This window comes from Lygodium microphyllum, chromosome 3, assembly GCF_053477565.2.
Source record: "Lygodium microphyllum isolate KBCC chromosome 3, Lygodium_microphyllum_v1.1.10, whole genome shotgun sequence".
NCBI lineage: Eukaryota > Viridiplantae > Streptophyta > Polypodiopsida > Schizaeales > Lygodiaceae > Lygodium > Lygodium microphyllum.
The window spans coordinates 17,176,944-17,190,453 of NC_141137.1; the positions used below are offsets into that span (position 1 = coordinate 17,176,944).

The 13,510-nt window shown below is 41.8% G+C and overlaps 1 protein-coding gene across 2 annotated transcripts in view; it reads right to left on the reverse strand.

The window, feature by feature from the left end:
* Window positions 1–13,510, reverse strand: part of LOC148038097 (NAD-dependent protein deacylase SRT2-like) — a 339,478-nt gene that overhangs the window by 30,662 nt on the left and 295,306 nt on the right. Inside the window, exon 10 of one of the 2 annotated variants that reach the window (XR_015689032.1) lies at window positions 4,622–4,731. Coding sequence is in view for 1 of the 2 variants with exons in the window: in XM_087668893.1 (XP_087525019.1) it covers window positions 4,622–4,721 (100 nt within the window). In the remaining variant the exon portion in view is untranslated. The remainder of the gene's footprint in view (window positions 1–4,621; window positions 4,732–13,510) is intronic. The other variant, XM_087668893.1, reaches the window with a different exon arrangement.

The following is a 13,510-nucleotide window of genomic DNA, read 5'->3' on the forward strand; positions in this document are numbered from 1 at the left end:
TGTCTGAATCCCAAATCCTCAGGAAAGCCTCTCTTTTCTTTCTCATCCTCTCAGAGCTGCCCTGCAACCTCTCCCATCTCCCATGGAGAGTATGGACTATCTCTGTCCAAATCCTTGATAGAGACTCCCCAATGGGTATATCATGAAGATCAATGACCTGGCTACATCTCGCAGTCCATATGTACCAAGCTATAATACTGAAAATCAGCTCTCATCTGTGACAATGTCCTTGAGTCCACTACGTCTGTGAATAGTTTGGGGTAGGGATCCTGCTCAGATGCTATCTGTGACCCAAGCTGCAGCCCCCCATGTCGCTACCATGGACTCTGCTGTACCATGGAATACTATCCTAAGAGCTCTCCTCCAAATCTCTTGGGCTCTAGGATAGTCCCGTAGGTAATGTCTCTGTGTCTCCTCTGGCACACCACATCGCGCGCAAGCCATTGGGTCCCTGCCATATCCAAGCCAAGTGCGAACTGCTAAACTCCTATGGGCTAGAAGCCATAGAAAGAGAGATATCTTCTTGGGCCTGAAGTTGTCATGTAGCCGCCTCCAAAAGTCGTATAGAACCTCATCTAAGACTCCCTCTCTATGCCAATGAGGGGTGGCTGCAAGCTGTGCTCTAATCTTGCTCATCTGTATCATCCATCCCAATCTAGTAGTGTAGCCAAAGAAGGGGATGTCAGATGGCCTATCAAGGAAGGGATTCCTTCACACCCACTCTCTTGGATCCCACTGAAGTCTCTGTAGAGGCCTCCTCTGGTATGCCTAATATCTCCATCCATCTATAAGACAAGTGGTCAGGTCTGGGTCTATGTGCCATTTTCTTTGAAAGTGTGCCACTACTCTGATTCTGTGCCTGGAGCAGCCCCACGGAGTGCTGTAAGGTCAAGGTTCTGTCGCTAAAGGTGGCCATCCTCCTCAATTGTGAAAGTGAATGTTCTGTCTCTGCTAGATGTAATGACTGCTAGAAGGATATCCCCTCTAGAGAAAAGACCAATCCAAGTCTTAGAGGAAGCTGTTTCAGTTTGCCAATTTGGTGGAACCCTTTCCATCACAGCCTCAACCATAGCCGTGGCTCCCCTAAGACCATGTAATCTTTGCCTTTGGGTCCTGTGTGGTAACTCCTGAAATGCAAACCACTCCCCCACTAATGTAGCGACCTGTAAAGAGAATCTCCCCCATGAAAAGTGTGTCTGTTGCCCAATGGTGCGGCCTAACTCTGATCTCAAATAATGATTAAAAAGAAGAGGCTATCTCCTCTTCTCTTCAATAGTAGTCAGGGGGAGCTGATGAAGCCTTGGAGATACAGATCTCCAAGCTCTAATAATGGCAGCTGTAAATCTGACCTCGAAGCTCCTCCCTAAATTTCTGGTGCTGATCTCCTGAAATATCTAGTGAATGCTAGGCTGCCATGGTCCTCCATGTATAGATGTGAAGTCCTCTATCCTCCCCATCAAAAGTTTCTTCCAGGGCTTCTCACCTAGAAGCAGACCCCTAACAATGAGATTGACCAATAAGGCTTTGCTCCGACTATCTGGGTCTATGATCCCCAATCCTCCTTTGGATCTAGGCTATATGATGACATCCCAAGCCACTTTTGCTTTGGTTGGACTCCCATCTCCTCATGACCAAATGAAGTTCTTGATGAGGCGTTTCATCTGGCCAATACACGACCTAGAGAATGCCCAACAAGAAGTGATGTACCACATGGTTGCAAGAAGAACTTGATTTCTTCCTTGCAAGCTCTACAATTTGTTCCTCCTTCATCTTCAAGTCTATTTTCAGCCAATCTTTAAAGCCATCCAATATCAAGTGTGTTTAAGGCGAAAAAGCTCAAGGAAGGGGGTTCTACTCAAGGCAAAATCAAGAAGCTTGGATTGGTCTTCACCTTGAAGGGGAGCGATAGGTTTGTTGCTACCTTGGGTGGTGAAGTGGTAGAAGAAGAACAACAATCCTTGGGAAACCATCCTCAAAATATGATTTTCTTTATAACCTCATCTATTATACCCACCACCAACACTGTCAGGCTTGAAAGATGGAGAAGGGGGGATTGTGATCGTATATAGAGTGAGGAGAGTGAGAGGCCATTGATAATCTCCATATGTATGTGATGGTACAGAGTTATTAGAGGCAGATCAGAAATCGAGCGCTAATAATGGACCCTTTGAGCGCGAGGAAGCCGAAGAGTGGGTGGTCCCCCTCTAGCAACGGCTGTGGAGCCGTGGTCTCTGCAGCCATGAATGACCTAGAGGATATGGCCTGCAAGACCAGGAAGAAGGAAAGAAACAGACGGTTTGACTACTCTGCAACAGCTGTTCAAGGAGGGGCACGAGATCACTGTGTATATCGTCTACCGTGGTGGAGCTGGCCGAGAGATCGTGTCCTACAAGAAGTGTGAGTTCGCTCCCCCCATCGAGTAGAAGATCATTAAAAGTATGAGACTGAATTTCAAGAACGAGAAGAAAAACAAGATGCGTCCTTGCTGGCGGTACTAAGAGGTGCAGGTGGGGCTGTCATCGAGCCTGTGGTGGAAGACCTGCGTGCCTTGCAGCCGATATTCTCTCCATTACGTTTTTTTCAATTTTTTTTTTCTTTACTCTAACGTCTAAAGCTTTAGGTTGAACTAAATCTTCCCTTTCACACTCAAGCTAAGTCTAAATCTTTTAATGCGTGTTCACAACTATTGCTCTCAAAATGGTCTAAGCAGTCCTATCCTTTGCCTTGAACTGATTTATGTAATCACCTTAAGAAGATGTGGTTTTGAAAGAAGATCCAAACGTCAATGTAATAACAAGCCATTAAGTCAAAAATCAATCCTATGTATTTCAAGACCTATGTAATGGATCACCAAGTCACGTATGTCTAAAAGAATTTACCATGTCAAAGCAATGTACCAGATTATATCTATCGCATCTATCGCATTGGGCAGAAAGATTGTGTCAAGAAAACTGGAGAAAAATGCACATACCATGCATCAACAAAAGGGATAAAGAGCACAACAAAGGAAAAGAACCTGACGAAAAAGAAGACCAAGAAGATCAAGCAAAAGATTGAAGGGAGCCAAAGAAGCAAATTTCCACTGCTGACAATAAAAACCTTCCCTTAGTGGATCTTATTTCCCATTGTGGATGTAAAAACCCTACCAAGATGAAAAGTTTCAAGCCTTAACTTGACTAGGCTTCCAAAGAGCTTGGTCCATGTTCACATGCAAGGGGGGCAAAAGCCAGCAAGGGTAGAGACTCATCATTTGAGGGGGGGTGTCGAGAATAGCAAATGATGTATACCCATAGAGGCTGAATGTATGCCCATAGAGGCTGGATGTATGCCCAAAAGAGGCTTGCCCATAAGTGGCTTTGTATATGAGAGAGAGACAATGATGTATGCTCTTGGAAGAGATGTCTAAAATCCCATAAGCACAGTGAGGAAGAGTGGAACCATCCAAAAGCTATACAAGCATGTACTTAGCTCTATTTTCCAAAAAAAAAAGGTACCATCATTTTTGAGAGACTCAAGATTGTGTTTATGAGTCCAAGCTAATCTATCTTGGAACCTAATTCACTTGAGTTACAATCTCTTCTCTTTATCATGTATCGTGTGTTTGATTTGCATCCACCATAGCTCATCTAGTTCTAGGTCCAGGATTCTCAACCTCTAGAAGTATAAAGTGCATTTCCAACACCCTCCCCAGCCACATGTAGGTTGAGGTCTCAGCACCTTGGTTCACAACCGAGGCTCTGACACTATGAAAGAAGATACAACATGTGGGAAGATAATGGCAAGTAAAAGTACAAGAAGAGAACAAGACAATAAAATTCTTTGTTATACCAAACTGAAGGTACAACAAATGGCTAATGACTCTATCTACTCTCGTGGTCTTATGAGCTTGCTGGAGGGGGACCAAGTGCTTAATAGCTGTGATATGCTGGAGGGTGCAAATAGATGTCTATATATGCATGTGGTCAGGTACCGACTAATCTTACGGCTCACCTGATCTGCCAACCACTGCAAACCTGCATTGAGTGATGTATCCCAAGGAATATTACCTATAAAGTTGGGCTCCCTGTACCCATAATAATCATGTGGTTAGCTTTTACTTCCATTATTCCGAATCAGTTGCTGAAATGACTATCTTGACATCTCAAATTAATTCCAATCCTATTTTGAAACCTGGTCACTATTAAGATCAAAGCCTTTCACAGTGGGTCATCAGCTTTCTATACAGATGCAGAGATGTACATGATCAGAACAAAGGCCTCCTTTGCAACAGTAAAATCTAAACAGTCTATGGTATGAAAAATTTTCCTTCTCTTTCCAATTATCAGAAACTAGCTTCTTCTCTGGAAGCTGTAGCTTGGAAAACAGCTGCACTTATGAGCATGCTCTTATTCTATTATGTAATAGGTCTGTCAAAACTGAAAATAACAATAGTACTGCACGCATTATGGAGGAATAAGGCACATACAATATGCCACAGCAAGTATTGTGGATTTGACAAGTTGGTATAGATATACTTAGATAACAACTTGGTGAGATGGTATATCAGGATTTGAACAATTTCAGATGCATAGAATCTTTGATTCTCAATCAAGAAAGACAAAAGATGATGAGCTTATAATACCTCTCCTGTGCGACATTCTATCTTTAAAGATGCCATCTGATCAGCTCTAGTGGAACCAATATTCACTATTGCCAGAATTATCCCTTGGTCATATGCTGCCCTGCAATAAGCTTTTATCACGAACACTTCAGACATGAGCACCCCGCGCATAAAGTCATACTTTGCACTCATAGGAAAGCCATAGGTAAGTGCTGAAAATTTTACCCAAAACAAAGTCCAACCAAACTAGTGATAGCATGAAGATGCACGTTTGTTATATTTATACATTTATAAAAACACATACTGAGATCCCACTGCACATGCAGATGAAAATTTCAGGCATTTGAGATTATGGTAGGCCATCTGAGAGTATGCAACCCAAGGTTTCAGTCACAGAGCACTGAAGGAAGTGGTATGAACGAGCATGAATTTTCCCAGCATGCAGCTCAAAAATGAGAGAATGCTTGACCTGCTTCCTCAACCTGCCAAACTTTTGTGCTTGATCTGCTCACAAGTTGTGCCTGCACCCATTTCATCAGCTGTAGCCATCTTCTTCCCTACTCTATTGTGGCATACCCACAGACTATCTAATTGTCTTACATGTTGACTCTTTCAAAAGGTTACTACTGAATCTTGGCCCACTGAGTTCAAACACTTGAATCTTCTATGTTAATCTGCAAGATTATGGATCACCCCTGTCTTGAGGACTGGCATGTGATTTTAATCAAAACTTGGTTGAAAATCTGGCTCAAAATGCTGTTGTGCAGCCTCACAAGTGGGCATACCTCCTGGTACTGATTTCAGGCTCAGGGAAAAAGAGCTTTCTGTTAGTTTCCAAAGTCCAATGGGCTACAAAAGATTCCTTATCTTCAATCCTAAAGGGGCCAAAAGACCCACAAAGATATTCATGTAGAATAAATATGAAAGTAGGTGGTCCCATACAGACTTTTTTTCCCTGGAAAAAGGTGTTCCCAAGGTATCGCTTTGAAAAAAGTCTGTGGATAGGTTTTGGCTCTTCCGTGCTCCGAACAAAGTGGGGTGCCTCCAATCTACCATTCACTCTTCCTCCATAGGCAGGCTGACTATGGAAAGCATGGCCGCCATTGCTTAATATCAATGGTTCTCTTGTACTTTGGGATGAGATAGAACAAACTGTCTTACATTCCCATTTTTATACATCATGTCCTGAAAAGCAAGGATCCCCTAATGCAAAGCCTTTGAGAGTGTCTAAAAAGATGCTATGGGAAGCCCATCATTTACTGGAAATTCTTGGAAAGTGCATTGAGTGTTCTCAGCACCTCCTCATTTGTGGAAGGAGCCATAGGAGAAGTGCTGAACTTGAGGGTGAAAATAGCTTTGACATGCACTCATTCTACTGAAACAGCTGTTTAGGTCAAACAGCAACTTGCATCACTGGCTGTGGCTTCAAGGAGACAGGTATTGGGACCAAGAATAGGTAGCTCCAGTCCCATTATTGCCACTGGTGCAAAGTGCGATCACATTCGGGCAACCTGTTCAATACTGTATGGGCAGGAGCACGTATTGTTGCATTGGAGATGATTGAAAATCGTAAGTATTAGGCACAAGGCAACATGGATAGCATTAGAAGGGAAGAGCAGGCAGCTTGGGAGAAGGTTTTAGTCACATTTGGTCTATGCTGCTTAGGACTTGGACAATAATTCATCACTTTTCTTAGAGACAAGGCAGGGCCACCTAGAGTCTTGTAGAGAGAGGGAGGGAAGTCTAACACATGGCTTGCCTTCACAATTTCAGGAGATCAATGACAAACCTGTTGGGGGTAAAGGCGCCTATGCCTACATAGCCATGTATTTACTTCACACACTGTGACTACACATTGCCTCTTGCTTTGCTCTTGCTTCTGCTTGTCTGCTTCCACTCAGGTTTTATCTTTCAACTAGTATCAGAGCCAACCCTTTGACGAGCTTCTTTATCCTTTGCTTTAGGTTGGATTCAAAGCTTCAGCTCAAGGTTTCATGGTAGCTATTGTTTCCTCCTCTCATAGTATGTATTGAGTCTTCCCTTCTTTGGGCTTATTCCAGCTTGCTTCCTGCTTATTGAGGAACTTCCTAGGGCTTAGCTAAGCCTTGTTGAGTGCTTACTGAGCTAAGGAGCAGCCATTCCATCCATTTGGAGTGGATATAGAGCATGTTGTAGAAGTTGTGGATAGCTATGGCAACTTCATAGCATTTTCATATTTGGCCATAACTTTTGTATATGGTATCAGATTCATGCATTCTATAGCTAGAAACAAGGAGTGCGATGGGAGCTACAGATTTGAGCCTCACAGAGTTGATTCTGAGAAGTATTTTATTCTCTCTTTCACACAAAACAGAACAGTTCTGGTTTGGAAAGCAAACAACAACCATAATGCATGTTTGATACTTCGGGGATGCTATTTTGGTGCCTAGATGGTATGGTTATGCTTTGGGATGCTACTTGGATTGTTTAGAGATTGATTAGCTCAGTTTTGTAAATGTTTATTGCTGTCATAATAGTTTGGACAGCAAGTATACAATAGTGAGCTTCCTGCTTTGAATGCCTATTGTGTCTACATAGTATTTCGGGTATGCTACATGTCTATGGTGATATCTAGCAATGATGTATGAGTTTGGATGTACTTTGAACTTGAATTTGAGCTACATTTGATGTACTTAGGCTTTGGTCAGTTGCTTTTGAGCTTTTATGCTTACTCACTTACGGATATTAAAGCTTCATTTAAAATTCATGCTCCCGGATATATTTGTGATATGCTTGGGCTTCCTAGATGCTTTGATGTGTATATCTTGAGCTTTGCTTGCTCACTTTGCATTTCGAATTCGCTTCTTGTGGGAGACGCTTGTACTTGGCAGAGCTAGGTTCTTTGAGATAGTGGGGATTGTTGGTTCATGTATATGCTCTCTTGTATGCTATTGAACACAATGACCTCCGCTTGTGGGCTGATTTTATTCCATTTGCTTTGGACATTGAAACTTACCTCTGCTAGTAGTTTGTCAGTGATGTATATGCTTATGGGATGTATGGCTAACTAACAATTTACGGGATTGTCCGAGAGAAAGGAAATTTGGAGGAGAGCTCTTAGGATAGTATTTCATGGTACAATGGAGTCCATGGTGGTGACATGGGGAGCTATAGCTTGGGTCGCACACAGAGGTCCTAGCATGCGGCTATGAGGACACTCAGGGGAGCATTTCTTTTCTCATCATTGGACAGCAATTGAGCAGGATCCCTACCTAGACTACTCACAGACACAGTGGACTCAGGGACATTGTCATAGATGGGAGCTGATTTCAAGCATTATAGCTTGGTACATATGGACTACGAGATGTAGCCAGGTCATTGATCTTCAGGATATATCCATTGGGAAGTCTTTATTGAGGATTTGGACAAAGATAGTCCACACTCTCCGTGGGAGATGGGAGAGGTTGCAAGGCAGCTCTGAGAGGATGAGAAAGAAAAGAGAGGCTTTCCTACGGATTTGGGATTCAAACACCTTCTTTCATACTATCCCTCACATGGTCTGGCACTTCAGCCCACCAAACTGGTTGTTTGCACAACCATTGTATCTTTGATGTACTTAGTTACTCTTCATAGAGTTTTTTGTACTTTGTATTTACCTTAGGGGGATTTCTCCGAGGTGTTATTAATAGAATTCTCTTTTCTTGGAAAAATTAAAGTTTGTGACAGTCTTTGGTACTTGTGGTCTATGGTTAGTCACTACTAGTTCTATTCTTTGTATCTTAGTTACTACTTGGATATCCCTGGTAGTGGAAGCTTGCTTTCTTAGCTATTTGCCCATAGTTGGATTGACATATACAGCTGTGTTTATTCCAACATTGCTGTAATTACAGTTTTCAGCATTGTCTTAGAGAGTAGACATTGTACTTTGGCAGTCTATTGCTTGTACTTGATGGACAACTCTATACTTTGGTATTCCCTTTAGTTTTTCCTTTGTTTTGGTTGAGTTTTGGGGGCTGATTTGCAATTATTTACAACAGCCCATTCTCTTGGATTTTACATTGATATATTGTTATTATAGCCGGTTCTTCAAATGATAGTGCTATTTTTAATATTGAAAAGGTTGATGGCAAAAACTTCACTTATTGGAAGATGCATATATGGTAGGTACTGGTTCAAAAGAAGTAAGTTAGGCTTTTGAAAACCAAGAGTATAAAGCCCAAAGGCATTGATTAGGATACTTGGGATGAGTTAGATGAGCTATGTAAATCCACTATTATATTGTCATTATTGAGACAAGTTTAATTCAATGTTGTGGCACTTGAGAATAATGTAGCTCATGAACCTTCACATGAAGGAAGGGACTAGTGTGCCTGTGCATTTGAATGAGTTTCATTCAGATTTCAGCCAGTTGACTTTGCAGGGCATTGAGTTAAGGATGATCTTCCCTTGTTCTTGCTTGTGATACATGATACTTTCCATATTGCTATGTGTGCTAATATGCCTAAGGATGGTTTGAAACTCTAGGATATTGAGGATGCCTTACTCATAGAGGAGATAAATAGAAAGAATGTAGATGCAACCCATACTTCTCATATATTGACTATTAGGGGTAGACATGATGGTAAGAGCAGTAATTCTCACGGACATGCCATGATCAAGTGTACGGATTAGTTCTTGCTCATGCCATATGAATCCACACTCCATGTGAAGGCACCCTTAATAGAACATCCTCGAGTCAACCATGTGAATCCACCCTTGCCATGCCATAATAGAACCTTCTAGAAGATATGCCATGTCATCGCCCAGATCCTCGATGATATAATCATGGAACATTCTAGAAAACCTTTAGTTGCTCTTCAATAGCTATAAAAGGAGAAACTTGCCATAGAGCTTCTCAATCTTGCCAATGCCAGTCTTGGGAGCTCAAGGAGTCTAGACCTCTAAGTAACTTTGAGTTCCAGTTCTAGTTCTTGTCTAGTCATGATATCTAGTCTTATCTTGTCTTCCATTATACTCATGTTGTCATGTCATCTTGTAATCTCGTAGTACAAGATCTTGTCTAGTACTGTCGTGTATCTTGTTCATCCCTGTCGAGGGAGATTTGGTAATTCTGATATCTTGTATCCATACCTATGGGCCTGGGTTGTGGGGTCCTTCATATCCTATTGAGTCTTGTTGTCTATAACCACGGTCCCGGGTTGTGGGATTTTCTGTATCTTGTGCCTCTACGTTGGATTATCTTGTAATCAGAGTTCTTGTAACAAATCTTCCATCTAGTCAAGTCTCTCGAGCATAGTCTAGAGCTCCTATAACAGTTTGGCAAGACTACTTTCTAGCCCTACTGAGCACCATGGAGGCGACCCTTCCAAGAATCATGGCCTCCCTTCAAAACCTCCAACAACAAATTCAAGACTTGAATGAACGGCAAGCGTAACTTCAAATAGAACACCCTATGTATCTAGGCCTTGTGCTTCAAGAGATACAAGACCAGATTTGAGACTTGCAGAACAACAGAGGGAGTGATAAGATGATTCCATGTGTTTATCAACCCCCAACAAGAGAGCCCAAGATCAGCATGCCAGAGAAGTTCAATGGTGACCATTCGAAGTTCACGGGATTTCTACAAGAAGTAAAGCTCTATATCCGCATGTAACCGGATAGGTATCTAGATGATGCTTCCAAGGTGAGATTCATTGGGACTTTGCTTTGTGGTCAAGCTTTATCATGGTTTGCCCCAATCTTGGAAAAGAATATGCTAGAACTTCATAACTACGAGACATTTCTTTACGAGCTCAATTCCACATTTGGAGATGCAGATACTGGTCAAGTAGTAGAAACAAAACTTTGGAAGCTACGACAAGGTAACTTCCTTGCCTCTGCTTATGCATCTGAATTTAGGTAATTAATCTGTGACCTTACTTGGCACGAGGAGTATTTTATCAGCTAATTCACATGGGGTCGTCGAGATGACATCAAGGACCTCATGCTCACTATGCCTAAGGCAAAAACACTCAAGGATTATATCATGCAATCGATCCAATGTGATAATAGATTGTTTGAGAGAGAGCAAGAAAAGCGAGAAAAATTAAGGCCTTGCCAATGCAACCCAGCCCCAACCAGAGACCCAACTAGAGAAGTAACCAAGCTCAAACCGATGCAAATAGATAATACCAAATTTCAGTCCCTGACCCCACAAGAAAAGCAAAGATGAAGAGAGAATCATCTATGCCTATATTGTAAAAACCTTGGATATATCACCATAAATTACCCAAATAAGAGGGCAAGAATCCGAAGAGTTGCTGCAACTATCCTCGAGCAGGAAAACAAGAATGTTTGGTTGTAAATGAGACCGTACAACCGGCCCTTAATATAAGAAAGGGTCTCTTGATCCTAGCCACACCCATGAAAACTTTCCTTGTTACAGTCTAGATGATCCTGCTAAGAAAGACCCTTTCTCTCAAAGCCCTAGTTGACTCCGGGGCCTTCGCACGTTTCATCGATGATGGCTTTGTGAATAAATACCAAATTCCAATACTCCAAAAAACCAATCCTACAACAGCTGAAGTCATGGATGGAAGACCTCTAGCATTTTAAGATATTACTAAGGAAACCCGACTACTCATGGTAACTATTGGTGATCACAAATCTTGTGTATGCTTTAATGTCATATCCAATTCCACAAATCCAATTGGGATACTTGGCTAAAGAAACACAACCTAGAAATTGATTGGGTTAAGTAAAAGATTACATGCTGTGAAAATCAAGGAAAGTTGGTATATCTAGGAGCCAAAGCCTTTATGCACACAGCAAGGCAGGAATCAACCTACATGATATATCATATACCAACTCAAGAATGTAGTAAGGATTACTCAAAGATAGTCAAACCACTCATCACTCATGGGAAACACAAAGTTCTCATGGACCCCAGAAGCCGAGAAAAGATCGGTTTCACCACTACCCCAATCCTAGTCCACCCAGATCCTACTAAGCCATTTTTCTTGGAGACCGATATATCATGCTATGCCTTAGAAGCCATCTTGTCCCAACATGGAGATAATGATCATATGCATCCAACGGCATTCCACTTAAGGAAGTTCTCCCCTCCAAAGATAAATTATGAGATCCATTGCAAAAAACTTGCCATTGTAGATGCCTTTGATACTTGGAGTCATCATCTAGAGGGTGCAACCCATAAAGTTATCGTCTATACAAATCACAAAAATCTAGAATACTTTATGACAACCCGCATCCTCAATCGAAGACAATCCTGTTAGAGTAAATTCTTCTCTAGGTTTGACTTTGTCATCACCTATCGCCCAGGATGCCAACAATGCCAATCAGATGCTTTATCAAGAAGATCCTACCTAGTATCTAAGAAGGGAGAAGAAGCTTTCGATCAACAATGGGCAATACTACTCAAGCCAGAGCACCTCCAACTAGCATCTAAGAAGATCCTTTATCAAGAAGATCCTACCTAGAGCTTTTGATCAACAATGGGCAATACTACTTAAGCCAAAGCACCTCCAACTAGCAGCCATCTACAATTGCAACCAAGACGACCCTGTCTTGATCTAGTTAATCCATGAAGCCCTGCTGCATGATGATTTGGCTAACCATATCAAGAGAAAAAATCAAGTGGGAAAAGGAAATGAAGTTTGCGAGTTTCAAAAAACTAATGGAGTGTTATACTATAAGGATCTACTTTACATCCCTCCAAGAAAGCCAAGAATCCAAGTACTCCAACAACACTATGACACCCTAGCAGTAGGATACTTTGGAGTTCATAAGACTTTAGAGCTTATTTCAAGAGATTATTTGTGGCCCCAGATGTGGACAGAAGTTAATGAATATATAAAATCATGTAATACCTTTAACAAGGCCAAGATACCTAGTCACAAACCACATGGCCTCCTGCAACCCTTGCCCATTCTAGTGTGACCCTGGTCTTCTTTGTCCATGGATTTCATAACACATCTTCCCAAATCAGAAAAATATGACTCTATTCTTGTTGTGGTAGACAGGTTCACAAAAATGGCACATTTCATCCCTACCACCAAGACCATCGCAAGCACAGCTACTGCTAGACTCTTCCTCAGATACATTTTCAGATTACACGGACTCCTAGACAATATCATCAGTGGATCGAGATCCCTAATTTATATCTAGTCTTTGGAAGAGCCTTTGCAAACTCATTGGAGTCCAAGTTAAGTTATCCACAGCCAATCATCCATAGACTGATGGTCAAACAAAACAAGTAAATCAAGTCTTGGAATAATATCTCCGCTGCACCATCAACTACCATCAAAATGATTGGTTTGAGCTCTTGCCCTTTGCAGAGTTTGCTTATAATAATAGTATCCATGTATCTACCGAGCAAACTCCTTTCTTTGCAAACTATGGCCAGAAAGGATAGATGTACATCTCTCCAATAGAGTAAATAACCCTACCGCCTGAGATAAAGCTCAACATCTAGCAAATATACACCAAGAACTCAAGTAACAAATTCAAAAGGCTTAGAATTAGTATAAGCACTATGTGGACCGGCATCATCTCCAACATCCAACATACAAAGTTAGTGATAAAGTACTCAGGTATAACCTCTAGAACAAGGCCCTCCACCAAGCTAGACTACCAGGGATTTGGGCTCTTTATTGTAGCCCATATCAATCTAGTTGCTTATCGACTCCAACTCCCTAGCACCATGAAGATTCACCTAGTCTTCCATGTTTCCTTGCTTGAGCCATACCATAGCTCACCACTGAGAGGGGAGAGATCTAATCCCCCACCACCTATCCAGATTGAAGATTATGAAGAATTTGACATCAAGCATATCTTAGAATCGAGGATCTCCCAAGGTCGATTGGAATACCTTGTTCACTAGGAAGGATATGACATCAATGATTGCGCTTGGGAACTTGCAGAATATCTGCA